The sequence below is a fragment of the Meleagris gallopavo genome, chromosome Z (genome assembly GCF_905368555.1).
Source record: "Meleagris gallopavo chromosome Z, MGAL_WU_HG_1.1, whole genome shotgun sequence".
In the NCBI taxonomy this organism is placed as follows: domain Eukaryota; kingdom Metazoa; phylum Chordata; class Aves; order Galliformes; family Phasianidae; genus Meleagris; species Meleagris gallopavo.
In genome coordinates, this window is record NC_139435.1 from 2,141,965 (window position 1) to 2,164,779 (window position 22,815).

The 22,815-nt window shown below is 42.8% G+C and overlaps 1 protein-coding gene across 1 annotated transcript in view; it reads left to right on the plus strand.

Moving 5' to 3' along the window:
• The window catches only part of LOXHD1 (lipoxygenase homology PLAT domains 1), a 126,056-nt gene that overhangs the window by 78,939 nt on the left and 24,302 nt on the right, over positions 1-22,815 (plus strand). Inside the window, exons 29-35 of the mRNA XM_085213657.1 lie at positions 1,293-1,447; positions 2,281-2,490; positions 3,896-4,016; positions 8,478-8,686; positions 13,419-13,604; positions 15,873-16,000; positions 20,025-20,142. Coding sequence (XP_085069783.1) covers positions 1,293-1,447; positions 2,281-2,490; positions 3,896-4,016; positions 8,478-8,686; positions 13,419-13,604; positions 15,873-16,000; positions 20,025-20,142 — 1,127 coding nt within the window. The remainder of the gene's footprint in view (positions 1-1,292; positions 1,448-2,280; positions 2,491-3,895; positions 4,017-8,477; positions 8,687-13,418; positions 13,605-15,872; positions 16,001-20,024; positions 20,143-22,815) is intronic.

The window sequence follows — 22,815 nt, forward strand, 5'->3', positions numbered from 1 at the left end:
ATAGTTGAGACTTTGTTCTTCTTTCTTATCTGTATTGCCCTGAGATTTGCAATAAGGCATTCTCTAGAGCTTGTATGCCACCAGGGTAATTAGAGACTTGCATGGTTCCTAATTGTTTTCCTAGAGAGGATGTTCTCAATTTGTTTTCTCCATGTAATTTGGGAAAGAGTAGCAAAATAGAAACAGGAGTATTTAACACATTTATTAAAGCACATTGTTAAAGATTTGATGAAACTTTATTGGATAACCATTGAGCAAGCTAAAGAGAAAGGATATTTAATGCATCTCCAGCACTTCCTTAATTAAATACTGCCTGTTCTCTTTTTGTCTGGGGAATTTACAGAGATACATGCCATTAACTCTAGCAGTAATTGCACAATTACACAATTGCACCTGAATCCCTGAGGTTTATTTACGGAAGATGGGGAATTAGGGGTTCACAACACTGAGCCACTTGTTCTCAGACTTAGGTCCCTGGAGCCTCGGTACAAGAAAAGTGTCAGGTTCCCTCAACTCGAGTTCACATCTGTAGAGCAAAAGCACTGCGTAAGATTTGCCAATCTCAAAGAAAGCATGCAGAGGTGACTTAACATTCACCAGCTTAGTAGAGAGGTACTCAGTGTTGCCAGGGTTGGTGGGCTGGTCAATCTCTACCAAGTTCTTAGTACCAGTGGTGGCCTACCAGTATAGTGTCCATGCTGGGACTACTCCCAGCAGGTACTGTTGGTGGCTGGCAGGCAAGTTGTCCATGCCATCCCTTAGTACCATGGCCATATATATAAAACAACAGAGACGATAAAGCATTGCAGAACAAGATAAGCAGGGTCATTCACAGAAAGCAAGGGGACTTGGTTACAGCTATGGAGCAGCTTCTCACAAGTGCATTTCTTCTACATGTGGAAATAGAGGCAGTTTACTCATGATCCCAAGAGAACATCAGCCCTTTCTCATGGGCTAGCCACCCGTTCAGCTGTGGTCTGTATTTTTCCACGCTACATCCAGTAATAACCATGATGATTCTTCACATTTCTAACTATGTACTATGTGATCAAAGAAATATGCAGGCATTGCTTACAGGGAGAAAAGAAAAGTCAGCATATTTCAGTCAAGTGATTCCCAACCTTGGGATCATTAGCAAATGCCTGGAAGGATAAAATACATAGGATTTTAACTCTCCAGAAGCTGAGGAACAAGCAGAAAGTTTGGGACTACCTTCATAGGTAAATTCAGTGTCTATGGTAGACTTTGAGAGTTCATCTGGCCAGAAATCACATCTCCATTTCCTTTTGCAGTTCACACATACAAAATCAGCGTGTTCACCGGAGATATCTACGGTGCTGGAACAGATGCTAACGTTTTCCTAAATATCTATGGAGATCTGGGGGATACCGGAGAGCGGAAACTCAGCAAATCTGAAACAAACTTCAACAAGTTTGAAAGAGGACAGGTACAAACGCAAGGGATTAATAACACTTGCTGTTTTGCAGTCTTTAACCTACAAAGTGCATGTCTGTTCTACAGGCTGAATTTTCCTATGAGGGATAAATCGATTGATTCAATTTACTATATTCATTACCTCTGAAAATACTTTGTATGGATTGACAGCTGTCTAATACAACTGATAGTCACCGCAGCAAATGGGTCAATGTTTCTGTGCAGTTGTTGGTAGAGACCAATTTTGAGCTTGACCCTCAAAAACTGCTGTGAATTATTAATTGCAGGCTTGAGAGCACACAAAACTTAAGAACTGTAATTTCCCTAGCCTCTGTGCAACTGGTTTGCACATATCTACTGTATATTATAATTTATCTTAGAGTATGATAAATTAATGGATCCTAAGTGGTGCCTGTATTTGCTAAAATAACTCGATGAATGGTTTTTGGCAGTTGGTCCTCAAATCATATTCACAGCCCCATTTGATGATATTCAGATATGATGATGGCAAAGATTGTCATATCTAGACAGTCTGTATAAATCTAAGTGCATTAGAAAAAAGTGTCTTGCATATAGAAATCAGGATGTAAAATTCCAGGTATTCAAAATTCTAATTGTGAAAGTGACATTTTTGAGCAGCTGCCCTCATAGCAGAAGAGTGCCTCAAAAATCTCCCCTGTAGAACAGTTCTAATGCACCAAAATACCTCTGCAGACCTCATAAATTTAATCAAACCTGTCTGAATTTAAACACATATTATGCAGTGCAGGCTCCATTTGCTTTTGCTTGGTAGATAATCTGTTGAGAGCTCATTAACAGAAGCCTCTGCTGTTGAACACCTTGCAGGAGGACACGTTTACAATACAGGCTGTGGACCTTGGCATTTTGTACAAGATCAAGATTCGCCATGACAATAGCATGATCAGTCCTGACTGGTTCCTGGAAAAAGTGGAGATCCTGGATGAGACCACAGAGGAATCATTTGTGTTCCTCTGTGAACGCTGGCTCTCCAAAAAGAAAGAGGACAAGAAGATAGAACGTACACTTTATGAGCAGGTACACGTGCAGCTCACAGCTGTGATCCCACATTAATTACTACCAGTAAAAATAAAATGGATGAATATCTGATTGAAGTCCATGATGAGAAAAACCTTTGGTTTTATCTTGTCCAGACTGAATTTGTTACTTTCTGACAAGCACTGAAAGCATGGCCACTCTCAGCTCGGAATCACTAGCTCTGTAGTTTGCAGTGTCAATAGAAAGATCAAGGTCTGTAAGAGAAACTATTCAGCTGAGAGTCCAGCTGCTTGCTAATGTACAGTAGTGTATATTTTGCCACTGTTCTCCTTTCTGCGTACGTAAAGTAGACAACTTTCATGTCCTACTGTTCTGAGTCCTCAAGCAAAAACTTTGGGTCCTTCAACTTCATCCTTTCAGGATGAGCTTTATCATTTCAGCTCCTTCCACCAATGACAAATATCAAAAGTCTTCTGTTACCATTCAAAGCACAAAATGCCTTTTAGTGAAATGCCCTTTCTACTTGTGTATTCTCTATTGCTTTATCAGGCTAATATGGCTAATTGGAATTCAAGGCTCATGCACCAATTCAAATTAGCAAACAAGATTAATAGACTTCTCTTGCTTCTATACAGTGAGGCATAATAAAGCAGCTAATTATAAGTCCATTTTATTTAAGGAGTCCACTTTGCAAAATATAGGGACATTTTAATTGAAAGCTACAACTAAAATTATCATCAATGAAATTGCACCAGTCTAATCCAGAATATAGCAGAATGGATGTGAGAAGAGTTACACCATGGATAAGTGCTGCCATATGCCTCCTCATAAAACTGCAGCAGACAATGCTATGAATTCTTGTGGTCTTGCTTGACTTGTTGCTCATATTCCTTCATAATGAAGAAGAAATAATAATTTCTTTTAAATTATGTGACCGTGTTGTAAGATGGTCATATTCATTGGAAAGTGACATTGTACACATCTGCAATAACTGCTCTAACACAACTGATATTTCATATCATTCCATTTTGTAGTACTCTCCCTCTCAGAGTCTTTAGCCTACGCTAGGTAATTTATTCTGACACCACAATATGTGCCCTGATAAGCAAACCTGGCTCTGCTCCATCTGCCTGAATTTTCTCTAGTTACTGCTTACACAGGTAACAGAAAAAGAATCACAACACACCATTAAAGTCTATTAGGCCCTTTGTATTTTCTTTTATTATAACACATCCATAACGATCTGTCAGGGTTACAACAATAAGGTAAATAAATGACCTGCAGTAAATTACAAGTCGCATTTCTTTGAGCTACGCTGAGCAAAATGCTACCTGGGGAGCCACAAGGCTTTCTCCTCACGTTGTTTTTAGAGGTACATAGGAACAACTGACAGCAGTGTGAGCACTGAACCACATTACCGTCCTGTACCTGCCTTTCTAATTAGAGTTACGATGGTGAACGGAGAAGCCTGAGTGAGTCCTCAGTCAGCCTGTCGAGTCTGGATAGCAGTGGAAACCCAAAGGAGAAAAAATCCCGCTTGGTCAAGTCGGCAGAAGAAGGATTATGTGAGTGAGCAACATGATTGGCTGAATGCGTGAGTGTATTTTTGTCTTTCCCTTGTTGGGAAGAAACATTTGCCCTGGTGAAGGGCAAGGAGAGGCCAAACCAGCAAATGTCAGTTCTCCAAACTGCACGGTGCTCTGGACAGTGTGACCATATCGTTAGGTAGGTGGCTATTCAAGGATATACTGTTTTCTGTCATGGTTAAGGAGGAAGTTTTTCACACAGAGGATGGTGAGGTACTGGAACAGGTTGCCCAAGGAGGTTGTGGATGCCCCATCCCTGGAGGCATTCAAGGCCAGGCTGGATGTGGCTCTGGGCAGCCTGGTCTGGTGGTTGGCGACCCTGCACATAGCAGGGATTGGAACTGGATGAGCATTGTGGTCCTTTTCAATCCAGGCCATTCTATGATTCTGTGATTCTGTGGCTGAGGTAAAATGCTCAGGGGTCTTCTATAGGCAACTTCAACCCAAAATCACGTCCCTTATGTACCTCAAGGTATCTGAGTGGATCCACATCATCAGATGTGGAAAAGGGGCTAGTCACTATTTCCATAAGGCCTCCTCAGGAAAAAAAAAAAAGAAAGAAAAAAAAAAAAAACCTGATCTGAAGATTCTCACTAACCCTTCCTCCTCTTCCACCATGACTTCATTGCATAAAGTACTTCAGAGCTGGGAGAAAGAATGATGCCCTCTGAACAGAGGGGGCTGATGGAGAGATGGGAGCAATTTATCTAAGTTTTGTGTAATTTTGTTTGAAGTATCCTTTAAAGTATGCAAAGGGAGGGCTGGAGGCAAGTCATGTTATCAACAAAAGAGCATCCCTTGGATAATAAGAAGCTTTTTTCTGCATGATTCCTTAATATAGTTTTTGCTGCTGATATCAGCTCTTTTTTTCTCCTCCTTTATCTCTTCGACCTACTCAAGATGGTGTTTCATGTAGCATATTAGATCCGAATTAACAAAGAAGGCTTTCAATATCTCGAGACCTTATTTGCCACGCTTAAGACATCTTTCCACTTCAGAATCAGACTCGTAATGCCTCATCACCAGGGTGTTTGTGTAATAGGAATTTAAATGCGATTTGTTTTACAGTTGTGAAGCTTTTCTCCTTGCAACACAGAGCTGCACCACAGTGCTGTTGGGTGGGGACGGGAGTGGAATACAGAGAACTGAGCAAGAGTACAGAAAAGTCTCTGCTTTCAGAAAACTGGCTTTCAGTTATTTCTAGAATGAGGATTATCTTATATCTGGACACAGCAGGAGGGTCTGCAAATGTGGTTGCTCCAAGACAGGGATTACAGAAAATCTGTAGTGAGATTTCTGCTGTAATAACTGAAATTGCAGAAATGGTTGATGGATCCAAGGCAGAGCTTCACCACTGGGCTCTGGTTCTTGAGACAAAAATAAATCCGAATACAAACGTCTGCATTGCAAAATGCAGGACTGTAGCTGTGGAGGCCAGATATGGTGCAAGAAGACTCATTTTGTTCCACTGCCTCTGACAGGAGGTAGGAAAGTTGCTCAGGTTTTGCTTCTGTCCTCTCTGTGAAGAAAGCCCAGCAGATCATTCTCAGTGAGTAGAATTTAACCTTTATGGAAAACTTCCCCAGTCCATTCTTCTTGTTTTCTGTTAATAATTTCATTGCAACACATGGCTTTACCTCTGTGCTTTTGTAACTTTGACTTACAACCTCCGAGTTCCAGCCCATTGGTTTACCATCTAAATTGTACTTACGGTTTGTTGTTATCCTCCATCATTTCTTCCTGCTTTAGATTAAGATTTTAGATGTGTTTTAAGAAGTGGCTGGGCATCAGATGAGTTGTAGTTACTGTCTCTGTGTTCTCTTAGTCCACGGTGAGTACGGAGCAATTAAATTTGCCTAAAACTTCTATGCTGAGCCAAGTACAAAATGATGCAGTTTATCTTTGGAGTCCAAGATTTGATTTTAAGCTTTATTATGTGGACCAAGTTAACTCTGGTGCATGATTACTGCATCTCAGCTGATGCTCAGTAGTTTGTTGTGATGTGATATTGGGGCTGCACATCCTAAGCCTCCAAGCTGTGAAGCAGAATGCTGCACATTGTTTAACCCAACTGTAATCTGTGTGTCTCGGGGCAATTCTTTTGTAATCCCATACTGTGCTCAAATGAAAAATAAGTTATTCTCGTGTTTCTTCTGACATTACTTCTGTGGTGAGACAATGGATAACATCTGCCTTGCTGGCATGCCATGTCATTTCACAAATAATGGGTAAAACATCAGCAGAGAACCTCCCACGAGGCAGAGCTGGGATAGTTCCCATTGCCCCCATTGTGCAGGGGTGGTCCTTCTGCTCTGAGTCCTGGAGCTTGTCAGCACCTCCATTCCTGATGCAGTGACACAGCCTCATTAAGGAAATGCATCTTGAAGGAATGTTGGATAAGATGGGCTGTGTGAGCCAGACAGCCACTTCCTGAGCTGGAAAAAGAGCCAGCTGTTAATTAGTTGATTAGGGAAGTGGTGTTGGGAGTTGCCTGGGAAAGGGAGTGTCAGTCTGAACAGCCCGGTTCTGACTATGCCATGCTAAAGATGGGTGATTAGTACTGAGGTGATGTGAGGATGAAGCATAGGGAAAAGTCCTGTTGGTGGGGAAAGAACTCGTGCCCGAACTGAGAACCCTGCTTCATGCAAGACACTGGCTACATTCCTCATGGAACACAGCCCCTTGCAAGGGGCACAGGTTCCCTTGAACAACCTAATCTCTGCAGAGGAACTTCAGGACATAGGGAGCAAAGAGAGAAGTTTGAGAGACCTGTGATGGGCACCAGGCTCTTCTGTGATGGCTATGTTCTCCAGGTATTGCATTTTCTGGGTTGGAAGAAGTATGACAACAGAGTCCTAGAGAGAGGAGTCAGTGGAGAAGGGCCTTACACACATTAGAGATCACTTTCACAGCTTTTAGAGGAAAGAACAGCAAGTGGTGGGATGTGGTTATTTCTCACAGTCTTCACATTTAACACAGGTATTTCCAGTGCTTTGGCTCAAGGATGCAGCATCAGCTGGAAAAGTTGATCTTTCTGTGAAGTTTGTCAGAGGAATACAGGATGAAATCTGTACAAAACAAGAAACATTTTGGAGCTGATCTAAACAGGACCCCCTGACATTCCCATGAAATCTCTAGCCTGTTGCTTAAACCTTTTCTATTCCAATGGTTACTTTGTGAAGAATGCATCACAGATTATTATGCTGATGTGCACACTGAAATGTAAATTATACCATAAAAGGGAGAATGAGTTTTGCCTAATCATCAGTTCATTTTGTGCTGGTGCACAGATGCCTCAGACTGGGGGCTGAACAGAGCTTTTGGGCTCTGTTTAGCCCAGAAGTAAGTACAGATTTGCTTTTCCTGAGTTTGTGCCTTCCTTGGTATTGAAGACATTTCGAACTTGCAGTAAATTTCTAGTGCAACCTCCACCCAAAAATATTTTTAGCTTTCGTAAGGCAAAATTAGATGTAAATCATAGATCATCTGAAAGCTAACCAAGCTTGAATGAAGGTTTATGAACCCTCATTAAAAACAAAAAGGTGATGATGAGCCAGGCTAAGCTTTGAGTCTGAAGCAGTGCAAGTTTTGGAGCTCAGAGTCTTTTCAGAACGGCTTGGAGAGCCTTGCATAAATGTTCTGAGAAATCAAACAAATATTCAGCATCTCATTCTGCACCATCCACTTGGCCTACCCAAATGAGCTTCTGGAAAGCACTTGAAAAGCAGTCTGGCACTTCCTCCCTTTTAACAGATGAACTGAAATTTTTTTGAAAACAACAAGAAGTAGGGAGGGGGGGGGGGGGGAGGGACGGAAGAATAACAAAAGTCCCAAACCTTGGCCTGGAGGTTTTTCCTTTAATCAATATTATTATGCAACGCATAAAATTATGGGCTGAACTGCCTTTAATACAAAGAGTTTGGTTGGACTTGCAGAGGGATGCTGGAACCCTGAGCTGCCCCCTAGATCACAGATCTCCTTGAATAAAACAGAAGAGAGAACGTTTGCAGCTGGACTGGGACATTCCAGCATTGATAGTTCACCTTGGAGTCAGTGTATATTTATTTGCCTTTATTGAATGATGAGCGTGAGATCACTGTGGTCTAATGGCCTACTGAAGATTTAGGTGCTTGGACTCATTTTCAGGAAGGACTCTTGCTGTAAATAAGATTTCAAGCCTTTTTGCTCTTCTGATACCTATTGGGGAGAAATCTGTTTGGTGCTATGCCCATGTAACCTCCTTGGAGCCAGCAGGGAATGTAACCCTTGCAACACTCAGTCTGAAATGTGTATGTGAATACAGTTTCCCATAGCAACTTCTTGCCCCATACCGCATGTTGTTGTACCTAATGAAACTACCTTCTCTGGTAGGATGAAATCTCACGTATGCGTGCATGTTTGGGATGTTTCTGATGATTAAACCTCGGTTTAACCCTGCAGTAATCCCATACCATATCACTGTCACGACGGGCACAGAGTACGACTCCAGCACCGACAGCCGAGTGTTCATCATCATCATGGGTCCTCAGAAAGTGCGGACTGAGAGGCTGTGGCTGGATCTCCCAGAAGGAAAAGATGAGTTTGCAGATGGATCCGTGGAGAAATTCTCTGTTTGGGGACTGGATGTTGGGGAAATCAAAAAAGTGGAGGTAATTTGTGACTGTGGAGTGGGCACGCGGGGCACCTGGGACACACGGCCAAGGAAACAACAGGTTCCTGTGGCACTCAGTGGAGGAGAGGCACTGGGGTCTGAAATGAATGTAGGTGGGAAAGTGCTAATGTGATTACAACGATTACATGCGTGTCCAACCCTGAAAATAAGTATCCTCATGTCTGGCAAATCTGAAATCCTCAGGAGGTAGAAGATAATGTTGACATAGGGGGAAGTTGTAGCATGTCACAGTTTAGTACCATCTCTGGCACTGTTTTTTCTTAGTCGAGCCTTGTTACTGACAACTGCACTGCAGGTTCCTAGGATGCAGCCTTCCGTCAGTCTTTTTCTGACTTGATTCCTGCAGTACTTCCAGTTGGGTTTCATAAATTGCCTGCAGTGAGAAACGCATCTTGTGTAATTTTCCAGCTAAACATGAAAATTGTTTTCAGAGCTTGGAGGACCCAGGCTTAGAGAAGACAATTAATCATTGCTCGTAAGTAACACGCACAAATAGATATCAGTGCAGGAGCCATTCTTTCTGCTGTGGCTCAGGGGGACAGAATTTGCATAGACTCTCCATCACTGAGCCAAAACCTTACATGAATCTTCCAGACAGTTGCTGTGTATCATTCACCTTTCATATGGCAGTTCCATCTCCTGAACACCTGCTCCAACCTCTGAGTCCTGAGACATAGAGCATCGTAAGATGTCATGAGGCTCCTCCCTCCCCTCCCCTCCCCTCCCCTCCCCTCCCCTCCCCTCCCCTCCCCTCCCCTCCCCTCCCCTCCCCTCCCCTCCCCTCCCCTCCCTCCTCCCTTCCCTTCCCCTTCCCTACCCTTCCCTTCCCTTCCCTCCAATCCCTTCCCCTCTCCCCCTCTCCCTCCCCCTTCCCTTTCCCTTTCCCTTTCCCTTTCGCTTTCCCTTTCCCTTTCCCTTTCCCTCTGCCCTCCTCTCCTCTCCTCTCTCTCCTCTCCTCTCCTCTCCTCTCCTCTCCTCTCCTCTCCTCTCCTCTCCTCTCCTCTCCTCTCCTCTCCTCTCCTCTCCTCTCCTCTCCTCTCCTCTCCTCTCCTCTGCAACCCTAACCCAACCCCAGCCCCAGCCCCAACCCCAGCCCCAGCCCTAGCCCTAGCCCTAACCCTAACCCTAACCCTAACCCTAACCCTAACCCTAACCCTAACTCTAACCCTAACCCTAACCCTAACCCCACCCCTCCCTTTTTTATACTTGAGTTATGAAAAACATCCCTTTGGGTGTGTGCACTTATGTATTCAGAAAGATAAGTGTGAAAGAGATACAAAGGGAGAAATCCCAATTAAAAATCTTTGCAGTTGTGCACCCTGTTGTAGCAGCTGATAGATTGAAGCAATCCCATTCGTTTTCATTCAGGCAATGGATTCTGGCACGCTGAGAAATGCCCATGCTACTTTTGAGTTCATTATCAAGACATCTTCTTAATTCACTCCAAGTGCGTGGTTATTACGGATGCTAAAGGAATTTTCTATCTGGCCATCTCTCATTCAAAGTTGAAAAGTGAAGCAAGTATAGAAATTATTCTTTTCTAGTCTGCACGCATGTGGAAGCAGCCTCGTCAGCCCAGCTCAGACAGGCAGGAAAAAACCTACATAATAGCTCTGTGTCAGAGAGGGGAGAGAGCTGTCTGGGGAAAACAATATGCTTGTAAGCAGATAGTGAGTGGGGAGGAAGGAACAGAGAGTAGAAGATATGGCAGAGACTTGGAAATAGAGGAAAGCAAAGGAAAATAAATAATTTCACAAGGGTTACAAATGGGAAAGAAGAGAAAACTTTGCAAATGAAATGCAGAATTAGTAAAACAAATGACATCGCTTTGAGGATGGATAGCACTCTTATGGACCCTTTCACCACCAACCTCCTTGATTCCACCAGTCTGCTGTCTTGTTTCTTTTTCGTTTTTCCCTTTTTAGTTTGTGACTCCCAGGATTGTGGCTGGAGGTCACCTGCATCGGGTTCTGTGCTTTCCTTTCTGCAGTACCCTTTGCTTGGAAGGCCCCTGTTCACCCACATCCCAGTGATGGTATCTCTGTGCCTGTATCCCTTGGTTGCCATGGAGCCAGTTTCTCGTAGAAAATTGCAGTGTTCAGGGCCATTGCAGAAAATTGCTAGTTATCTACTTGGGGAGAGTGAGAAACAATTCATTCTCAGATTTGGCATTTTGTCTGCTTCTGGAAGATAGCAAGAGGTTCTGAATATGTTACCATGTGCAGATAGCTTAGCAGGGGGATTTCTTTTCCAGAAGCCCTCCATAAAACCCAGGCAACAGGCTGTAAGATTTGCAGCATGATGCCACTTTTAGACTAGCATTATTCTCCTGCGGCAAAAACTCTATTGTGGAAGCAACAACAGTGGAACATGAACAAATTTGAAAGGGTCCCATTTGTACCTGTCTTGTAAATTCACAGTTATAATATTTACTACTGCCATACTTTAAAAGACATGCTGACATGAAAATACACAATAGGAATTATTGGGTACACACACTTCACAGCGTGTTCTTAAAATCAGTTTTAGTATTTCTTTTGATGAACAAAAGCATTCACAGCGTGTTCTTAAAATCAGTTTTAGTATTTCTTTTGATGAACAAAAGCATCTTTCTTCCTAGGTTGCTGCAGCTGCAGAGAGGTGCCTTCTAAAAAGTCCTGCTTTGAGCTGTGTGTTTTTAAACCAGTCCTGGTTCAGAGCCATTCAACCACAGGCACAAAGCAAAGCCAAGGAGACAGGAGTGTTAAAAGTCCAGTTCCCCACTGAATACAGACCTGGTCCTGGAAGACCACAAGGTCTTCCTTCGTATGATTTTCCCCCTGATGTGTTTGTGAGCTGCTCAGTGCAAATGGTGCATTAGTTGTGGTAGTCTGAAGTACCCATCAGTCCCCCCAGGAATGAATTAAAAAGATTTTCAAAGCAGACTATGGCTTTTCCTGCCACGGAAATGCTGTCTCTCTGACTTGTTCAGATATCTCAAATTGTCTTTATACTGACATGTACATTCAATCTATGCTGCTGGTGGACATGGCTTCAGATCGCTCGCCGTATTGGCATGGCCAGTCTGAAGCTTTGCTTGAAACTGAAAGTTGGACTCATCCATTTATTCTTATCAGACTTGAATACAAATTCAGAAACAAGCTGATGAACTCTAGTGCTCTACTCTACAGATCCAGCCATAAGGATGACTCAGCACTAAATGAATTTGTCCCAGACTTTACAATGTTATTCTATGGGACCATGGAAATCTGCCTGCATGCATGTTCTCCAAGGTGCCCAGAGAGCAGAACGCCTTGTTCTGTCCCTTCACTGATACCAAGGGAGTTAAGTATTGCTGTGAAAATCTGGTCTTAGCCATGTCTTGGAAAAATGCATGAGGAGATGGCTGTAATAAAGCCCAAAGAGCAGACTTAAATGGTATCATCAGGACCTTCCTTAAAACTGAACCACTGATGTGAACCTTCCTCACCACCTCACCAACACCATTCTGCAACACATCTGAAGAGGCATTGCACAGATCTCAGAGCTGTGGGTGAAGGGAAGGACTGCCATGCTGACAGAGAGGGAATGGGAATGTGTTGTATTCCCATTCACCTCACACCCCTGAAATCTGAGAATTAATGTGTCCATTGTATACTTGAAATTTCCCCGGTGGTTAACTCTAATTTTCTGCAGCTGCATAGACATTAGTATAGTAATAATGTTCCTAATAGCAGTGATAGCTGAGACAGATAAAAAAAGATTACTTGTTTTGGGGCAAAAAAAGACATGATCAATACATTACTCTAGATGAACTTGTTATAAAAAACTGTTTCCTGAGCAACTCTAAGTTTCACAATTTATTCTTTTTGATGAAAGCTAAAGACCTCATTTTCCCGGTAATGGCATCAACAACACTCTCTCTGAAAATAATGAGCTGTAGGTAGCTCTTTTATCCAACCTTTCATGTACAGATTGTTCATTGGAGTGACTGAAAGAATTTCTTACAGCACCTAAGACAGATAATCATCTCTGCATGGAAGTAAGGATGAATTTTCTGCATCCTGTAAGAGAGACACATGCAGAGCTTGTGAAGCTCCTGCCATTCTTACAAGGTTTCCTGCTGTTCAGGATAGCATGGTCTGCTGTTAAGCATGGAGGAAGTGGTCTTTGCAAATCAACTGGCGACAGCTTCTTCTGTTGGCTCCTCAATACAAACACAGAGGCTATATAATATAAGGAAATAGAAGCAGCCTGATGCACATACTTGAAGTAAAGAGCTATGGATTTGTGAGGCGGGAATTCCTTGAATAATACAAATAATACAACTGAAGGGTTTGGAAGGATGGAGAAATGTGCAGAGATCAGCAGTGGGTAGTGGTTGGTGGGGCGGAAGTAGTAAGAGGGTGGATGTGTTTTTATGTAGGTCAGTGCACTCCACCTACTTCATGGTCCCTTTGCTTACATTTGGGGATGGCATCATCCTGCCTTCCTTCATGAGAAGCAGGATATGACCCAAGCTTCCCTTCCCGAATCAGTTACCATGCACACTGATGTGTTGCCCGTTGAGCAGAAAGGGCAAAAATGGTTGTGCAGCTCAACTCTTCCCCTGTGAAAGTGGTTTGCATGAAAGTGTACATAGTCAGTACTCATCAGAGACCAAAGACAGCAATTCACAGCTCTCCTCTAAGAGGAGTAACCAGCACGTGTTTTCTCTGTGACTCTCATAGGTGGGACATGACGGTGCCACCCCTGAGAGCTGCTGGCTGATGGAAGAGCTCACCATCGTCGTGCCCACCAAAGGTGTCATGTACAACTTTGTCTGTAAATGCTGGCTGGCCAGAGACAAGGGTGATGGTCTCACCTCACGAATCCTCAACATCCTGGATGCGGACTGTGTCAACGTGGGCATCAAGGTAAGACCTCAGCTCATCCTGTACCTTCAACATGGAGCTGAGCTGGTATAGGTCATGCACCAGTAGTTCTCATGCTTTGATTTCTGCTTGTGGCTTGAGATTTTTATTTGAAGAGGGAGATATTATAATCTCCACATCCTGCGGCTATGCGTCCACTTTTCTAACCTGGAGCTGGAAAACATTAATTTGGTTAGAAAGTAATAATAATTGGAAGCTGTTGAAACATGTAGGCATTTGTAAGTTTGATCTTTCAAATGATTAAAAGATTAAAGTTGAACAAACAATGTAAAAAATATACAGTATTTCCATTCAAATGTATGGAATTTGATGTGAGGTGTGCTGTGCCATACGTCAACCACGTACAAATTGGAAAGCTAAGCTAAGATGAATTCCAGGGTAAGATTTATAATAGAAATGCCAATCTGGATGAGTGGGACAATAATACTCTAATTAATGCCTGTATGTCAATTTTGAATACCTATAGTTGTGTTTCTGTGTACAGTGAGGTTACGCTTTTGAAGGACATCAATTTTTCTTTGTGCTGCTCTTGATCCCCAAGCTAAATATTTTCTCCTGAAATAGTTTGTTCCCCAGACACACAAAAGCATGCAAACATATCTAACAACTGCAAGGAATTTAACAAATCAGAGCAGGTTTCAGCAGTAGAAATCCCCTAAGAGGGGAAATAAACTCCTTCAGATGAATGCTAAGGTTAAAACATAATTGCTTCAAAACTTCACTTTGTTGTTTAACCTCCTGGATAAAGTTTGAAAATTCCTGTCAGTGACCTGACAATTTGCCTGTAGATTGAGATGGATGCTAATGAGGATTTTTGTTCAGCCTCCCTTTTAAAAGCCTGATGCTGAATATTTTTTTTCATAAGCATGCCACAAACAGATACATCTAAATAACATTTTTTTGCTGTGATGTTGGGCCAGATACTTGCTGAAAGGTTTGAAGAAAATCAGGAGAGATGTTTGAGATATGAAATCAGAAGTGCACATCCAACTTTCTGATCGTTCTCCTAGTAGAGGGGATTTGGGACTGCTCCCTCATATATTGATGCAGTTAGAAATTGAGTTACTATGTTTTTCTTCTTTTTTTTTTTCCTTTTTTTTTTAATAGAATTCAAAGAAGACTAAAACCTTTATTAGCTTCAAGAAAATTCATGCTGTTTTATTTTGCTTTTGCTTGACCCTTGTACAGCTATATGTACCCACTTCAATTTAATTTTCTTCTTGGTTTGATATTTCCCCTTGTTTTAAATTCAGTATTTGCCTTCCGAAACACAGAGGAAATAGTTAGTATCCATCACAGTCATTAAAAACCCCTAATGTACTTGTAAAAGAGTTTTTCTTCTCCCACTTACAGCAAGTAAGATGCTCTACTATGATTTAAATGTGTGGATGAATAAAAGATAGACAAGATGCTGAAGTCTGAATGAACATAAAAAATAAATTCTTCTGTGATATTGTTCCTTTGCATTATTGATTTATGTGGCATCTGCAATTCAGGCCAATAAAACATGCATGACAGAACGCTGTTTGAAATACGTTCTGTTGGGATTATTTCATTTTATTCTTTCTCCTCTCAAATCTAGAGGTCTTGTTATCACAGGTACAGGAAGCATCTAAGTGGCCCAGAAGTCTTAAAACCATTGACAGCCACTGGGACTTCCATGCTTTTGAAATATTTTATTCTGAATCTTATTATTCACACGTCAGGAGAAAAGAACAAAGTTAGGCTAATAAGGTGAAAATGATGCAGAGTAGCTTTCACAAATCAGCATAGCTTTAAAGTAGGAGATCTGGGAACGCTCTCAGTCGGATGCAGTACTGTGTCTGCTTGGGAAATGAGGGAGCTGCCTTGTACCAAGTGCTTAGACATGTAGACTTTAACTTTGTTAACTGTGTTGGATGAAATGTCACCCAGATGGACACACCAAGCACTTGGGAGAAACATTTTGCAGTTGATCCCCACCATGCTCCAAGCACGTGCTCATCATATTGGATGTCCCTTCCTCTTGGACTGTATGTAAACTGAGAAAATCTGCTCCCCAAATGATAGATTATGTAAAGAGGAAGGTCCTGTATGAAGTTTCATTCTCTATTTTTACCTCCAAAAACCCTACTATGAAGGAAATCCCATAAGCCATGTTATAAACATTTCTTGCAGAGAAGCAAAGCCTGGATAGCCTTTTGCCCAGGGTTTTGCATGGGTAAAGGGCAGATCTTTGAATGAGATCTCATTGTTTGAAACCTTCCACAGGTCCTATACGAAGTCACAGTTGTGACTGGAGACATCGAAAGCGGCGGTACCGACGCTGGTATCTTCATGACTGTCTTTGGATCCAATGGGAACACCGAGGAGATGCAGCTGGATAAAAATGGAGATAGGTACGGTAACTTTGTCAGTTTTGTTGCTGAGCAGCAGCGTGATAACAGTCTAGTATCAAGTCAAGAAGTATTTGAGGCTTTTATCATGCTCCTACTGAAACTCATTGATTTCATTGATCTTGAACTCAGGAGTCTTTTAAGAGTTACTGCTATGTATTTAGCAGAGTGGAGAAAAAAGGTGCTCTGTATACCTGAGGAGATGATCCTGTGGCCGTTTGTAGGAGTATTTTTTAACCTCAGCAGCCTTAAGAGAGAAACACTGCAAGCAGAAAGATGAGCGGTGAAGTCCTTCATCAACCCCAAGAGAAACTCTGCGTGTTTCAGGAAATCCACAGGTGCAATTTCTGTAAAACACATCTTTTATGTAGAGTGAGTAATTTAATCTAAACATTATTTAATGGCTGTGATGGGAAACCATTAGTGATTGCATAATTAAGGAAAGACAAACCAATATGCCTGTGCCTGCCTTGTGAAAGTGCTGACTCCAATCCATCTGCTCCTCCTTTCTTAGCTGGCCAGATGTGAGACAGCTTGCATCCTAAAGCAGTACGAGGGCTGCCAAAGTCTGGGTTAAGGGGCTATGAAACTTCTTGGCTTTGGATCTGTGCCACACTGCTGCAACCATTCCATTTAGGAACCAGAGCTGCCTCGTTGCAGCTGGCACGAAGGGGACGTGTGATGACATCTGCCTGGGCAGATGTGGTCTTGGTGTGCAGAGAGATGGAAATAGGATGTGAGATGCATGGAATGCCACACTGAGCGCTCTGATTTTGCTAAAAAGGTGAAATATCATGTTTTTCTGCAGCAGGAACAGCTAACAAATGCTGTAACCGAAGTTTGACGCCAGCACTTCTGCAAGCCAAAAATCCCACATGCTACCCATCCATTTCCTAAAGCTTTCCTGTTCCTAACACCTTCAGCACAGAAAGCTTTGGCATGCTCAAAGACAAGCATGGCACCAACCATCTTTTAGAGGCAGGCTTTGTTATGCTTAAATTTAATTAGCTGATGACCTCTGAGCTTGACGTTCCCTGCAAAGCAGAGTGTCGGGAGCACTGGAGCCTTGGCCACATGGTTTGAGCACAGCTTGCTGAGGTGATGCTGGACTCTTCCCAGCCTCCAAGCAATGCAGATCCTCCACTGCAGTGTTGGGTACCGCACATTGTGTAACTGAAGATAAGACTCAAAGCATGGAGGTATTTGCTGAGGGGATGTCATAGCAGAGCGGGTGTCTGGGCAAGTGTGTTCATCTAGGTTTGAATCCTTTGTGTGTTTAGCTAGCAACAAGTCTTGTTTGCTCTGAGACCAATGCAGCAGAGATGCTGCTGATGGAAATCTCTGTGGGAAGCCAGAGCTCGTCGTGCTGCTCCCCACCAAAAACATCCAACACGTAGGGCACTGCATTAGTTAGCAACATGTCCCAGAACCAGTGACATCCCCTTCCAAGACCCAGGCAATGCCATGCTCATCTGTCTGCCATTTTTTAAGCCTAGGTGGGAAAATAAACCATGACTGCTCATTCTTAGAAGCAAAGCAGAGTTCACACTGGGGTTCGTCAGCCAAAGCTCTCCTAAGGCACTGAGGCAGCTGCAGCCCGTGCAGTTTTGCTCTTCATGGCCAGGCAAGCAACATCCATAAACTATGTGGCCTATAAAAAAATATCATATTTATCTATATGAGTGGAGTGGTGAAAGGATATAAGGATATGAAAGGATATGAGGATATGAAAGGATATGAGGATATGAAAATTCAACAAAAGTGTGCCGCACAGTTTGTGAGATGTTTGTGGCCTGGTACATCTTCTACCAGAATAAAAGCTAAAAAAGATGATAGAAACTCCTGGTATAAATAAGAAGGATATGTAAAAAAACAGTAATTAGTATGCTTATATTCCCAGGATATTGATATCTGGTGTTCTGTGTGGAGGTACTGATGCATCTCTTACCAAATGGGTAAAAGACACTTCATCTTCACGGGGATCACGCAGTGCCAAATCACTCACAGCAGCTTAGTCCATTATGAAGAGCTGTCTGCCTAACCTGTCACAGATTTAAAGCAATTTTAGCTACATTACTGTTATTGCCAAGACCTCTGGGCAATAGAAATATTTATAAGTGCAGACATGGTAGGAAAGCTTAATGAAATCCCTCAGATAAATGCTTCAGTGTCCTAGAAAAGGCAAGGTGCCAGACAGTTCCTCTTGGTACTTCTTCTCATTTCTGTTTTCTGGGGAGGAGTTCTGTTCATGTTCATATAAATTCGGGATAGAAAAATGCAACTGGATTACTTGCTTTGTCCCCTTTGAAATTATTTCCATCTCATATAATGACTTCTAGGAAGTAACAGGTGAGTATCAGACTTACAGAGAGGTCTATTTCTTAGTTTTGCAGCTTTCTAAGTAACAGTGATTGCACTGAAAACCAGTGACAGGACCACAGGATGATCCAGGTTGGAAGGGTCACACCTTTGCCTGACACAGAAATAGAAATCAGTCCAATCCAGGCACAAAAGCCCATTCTCTTTCTCATGGTGAAAAGGGCTGTCCTGGTATCCAGTACCACACAAAGACAAATAATAGAGGGGAGTTTTTTTAAGAGCGAACACAGCCTTTAATAACTGTTAGCTGGGACCAGAACACCCTGTCCAAATGCCTCTGGGAGTGGAGGGGAAGCAATGCTGGATGAAAACTGAGAAGCTCGAGCCAAGCCCTATTGCTAACATCTGCAGCCATGTGGCTCAGATAATAGTGTGAGGATAATCACATTCATGCTGCAGGGTGTAATCTGAGCAGGGGTTGCTAAAAGAATGTTTTTTTCTTTGTGCTTTGGCACTGTGCAGCAGTAGGTGGCTGAGTACTGTGCCAGGGACAAGATAGCATCATGCTGGTTTATCTGTATTATGGTAGTGCCCGTATCTTGCAGAGCTCTCCCCAGATTGTTCAGATGATTCAGGTCCCACCTTATTGCTTGCTCATGAAGAGATTTTTTTTTTTGCAAATGTGGACCTCAACACAACTCAACATGTGGCCATGCTGGTGCTGGACAGATCCCTGCATGTGGCTGCCCTGCTCCTAGCAAGGGGTGGATTTCCATCTGCATGCTTGCAGCAAGTCTGCCAGAGTATTTGGGGCAAAGCTGGCAGATTCATTTGTTCTAAACCAAGTACTACTGAGCCTGAAGCAACACAGGCACTGAAGCAAGAGTTTCTTCTTGGCAACACTGATGTTACAAGGGAGGTAAAGTAGTGGCAGTCCTGGCCGGTATGATGTCTTCTTCAGGAAGCATATGTTAGCTGCTTTCCCCCTTTTCCTTCTTTCTGCTGATTGCTAAGGATGAGCAGTTCCTACACCTCCTGGTGCCTGTATGCAGTAGCCAAGCATAGGGTAAGATGTTTGAAGCAGCATTATAAAAAACCCACCTCAGTTCTCAGCAAAGATGAGGCTGGTTTGCAAATCCAGACTCAGGAGGGGGTGTGGGATGGTCAGTTTGAGCCCCTTTGTAACACCATTTGTCTTCAGTTACTAAACGTGGGCTTTGGGCTGGCTAGCAATCACATGGCTGTATTTAGCTGAGCTGCAGTTACTGTCCATCACCACAGCAAATGCAAAGTTCTGCGATGCATCTTAGCAAAAGAAGATTAAGAACAATTGCTTTGCCTTCCATTAAGGATGGGCTAAGGGCAGGCACGTGGGCAGCTGCCAGGGGGAAGGTGATGTGCAGAAACCTGATTGCTCTGGTTGCAATCAGAATGGTAATGCACGCTGCAGGCTGCCTGGAACTGCTCCAGGTACCTCATACGGGCTTGATTTTCTGGGGGAGGAGGAATTCCTGTCAGATCTGGCCCAAGACAGCTTGCCAAAAACACACGTAGCTGGTGATCGTAGGGCAAGAGAGCTCAAGTCCCGTAAAACATACTCATAAACCTTCAGTGCAAGGATGTTGGCAAAGCATGAGCTACATGAGGATCGAGGTGCGATGACGTGGTGAGACAGCAGGAAACCTCCTTGGTCTTTCAATCCCTCCAGATTTGAGCGGGGCCAAGAGGACAGCTTCATCATGGAAATTGCCGATATCGCACCCCTGAGGAAGATGAGGATCAGGACAGATGCGAAGGGGATGCGCCCAGACTGGTTCCTGGAGAGGGTAATGTGCTCTGCGTCACTCACTGCTGTGCATCCTGCTTGTGTTAAGCCTCCCCCCGTTTGGGAAAGAGGAGAAAGGCAGTGAGCACTTGTCCAGATAATCCATCCTCTCAAGCAAAGCCTTTCCCTTTATCTAGCATGCAAGCAGATTTCTTTCTTTTCCTGGTAGTACAAGGAAAGTGTCATTTTCTTCCTGAGTTTTGAATACAGTATGTAAAATGGCTCTAACCGCTTCTGTTGATTGTATTTTTCCCTGGTGTCCTATCTTGCTAAAAGGCACTATGCTTGCCTTAATCTTCCCTACCCAGCCACCAGCTCCTTGTGAACAGCACTTTTGTTTGGGTGTACAGCGTAGTTTCTTTACTACTGGCCTGATCATTGTATTTCTAGGGTAGAGATAGAGTGGCATGCCAATTCCACATCATTAGATGTCATTGAAGAAGGAGAGCATTTCTGCCGACCTCATTTTGCATGCTTCTGGAGGCCATGTTTCTGGAGGAGATATCCTGCTGGGTTTCTACAACTCGACTTCTTGATAAGAGCAGCGAAAGATCCAATGGTTCAAGGCACGACCTCAGCTCCTTTATCCTTTCTACTAGTCCAAAGTTATCCTTCATTTCTCTGTAAATAATGTGTTTCTAAACGCTGATCCTAGGCAGCCACTATTTTCCAGTCCAGTGATGAGGCACTGTTCACCTGCCATGGTCTACAAAGCTTCACTGCATTGCCCTGCTTTCTTAAACTTGAGCGCTAGCACTTTTAACTTCTTTCACAGCAGCTCTTTTGCAGCTTTCCAAAGCATTAGACCTTCAGCATATGTCTCCCAAATGGATGCCACAGACACACGATTTTTCTCCCTGTGCCTGAGGAATAACTCAGTCTGCTCTCTGCTTTGATTCAGTCATCATGGTCAATCTCTCTTTGCCACTTCCCCTATAACTTCCCCTGAGTTTTATGGATTGTAATCATATAAAATGAACTCATCTCAAGCTTATTCATGCAGATGCATTTCAGGTCTCACAGCCATGAATTAGCAATAGCTCAAAGGCAGGTAGCATATCCCTAGCTTTATCCAGCCACTCTAACACACAACCTGCTGGACCATCCCACCCACAGCAAGGCTTTCCCAGAGATGCAGGCAAAAGGAGCTCTCACTTGGACACAGCTGATGAATTTATAGCCCTCATGTCTCTATGGAAGCAACAGGTGGGCCATAAGTGCCACTCCTTGGGAAAAAGATTTTATGGGCTTTGAAAGCTGTACCCATAGTTTCTATTTTTCTTGGAGAAACAGAGGATCTCCTAGTGATGCATATATCCACACCCTAGTGGTATGCAGAGAACTTTATTTGTTAGTTTTCATTTCCACCTTCCCTGCAAAGGTAAACACAGCATTTGCATTGCAGGCAGTGGAGCTGGGATGGGAGTGCTCCAGTGAAGGGGAGGAAGGATTTGTGTTCTCTGATTTGTATTCCAGCCTTGAAAACTTATGTCGCTTGGTGTGACATGAAAACTGATCTGAGCCCATTTCCATTTCTGTCAAAAGTGCATATTAAAGCTGCATAATGAAATACTTGTGGGGGTAGTGCTAAACTCTCAGACAGATGGTTCACAGTTAGTGCTAACTAGCACAATGAAATGAGAAGCTAGATTAAGCTATCAACCCCCTAATTAACCATTTGTTGCTCCATTTATTTACAAAATATTTTCAGTGTCGTTCTTCTATTAAAATAACAATAAATGACCTTTTAAATTCTCTTTACTCTTTTTGTACACTGTTTGCTGGCCATAACTTATGCTACTTTTGGTTTACCAGAAATGCAAGTGCATAAATACCAATTAAAATGCATCAATTATCAATGATGTTTCATACTGCCAAAAGATTCAATTTACAAGCAGGGAGCAGTCTTTTTTTTTCTTTCTTTCTTTCTTTTTTTTTCCTATCTAGATTAAATACATTGATATTTCATTCAGAATCACAGTAAAGCAGTGCACTTGGAGACAAAGGCTCAAACGGCACCAAAAATGGCAATAAGATGTCAGTGCTGAAGCTTAACTGCAAGAGGGAAAAAAAATTGGTCAGTGATGCATTGGGGTAGAGTGAATGCTATTGGTTATTCTATTATTGCTATAGTTAGGTGTATCTGTCTACAGCATTTTATAGATGTGGTGTCCCACTTTGCAAACAGAAAACCCCTTTGTCCAAATGTGGTTGGATTCAACCCAAATGGTTGAATTCTGCAGAGCTGGTTCCCTAGGAATTTTAATGCAACTTCATGCCGTCAAAGCCAGGGAGATAAGAAGCTGCCTTAATGAAACTCTAATTGCATTGCATTCAAACAAATAATCCTGGATATGGGACTTTGTCTCTATCCTCTTTCCTTTATTTGAAGGAGCTTAAGAGAATTCAAGACAATGCATTATAGCTGAAGCTGATTGTCACTCTTTGTCACAGTGCAAAGTCTTTTTGTTTCAGTTAGAAGACCGTAATATTAAGTGAAACTAATGAGACACAACAAAACCGTAACAAAAATTGTGGCTGATTCTTTAGAGGTGAAATCAAGAATGTACTTGTATTGGCATTAGTAGGGTGTGAATCCCTGGGGAGCTTGTTTGGTGCTGCAGCTTGGAGAAGGCTGTCTGGAGGTAAATCAGACGAATGGACACGTCAGCCC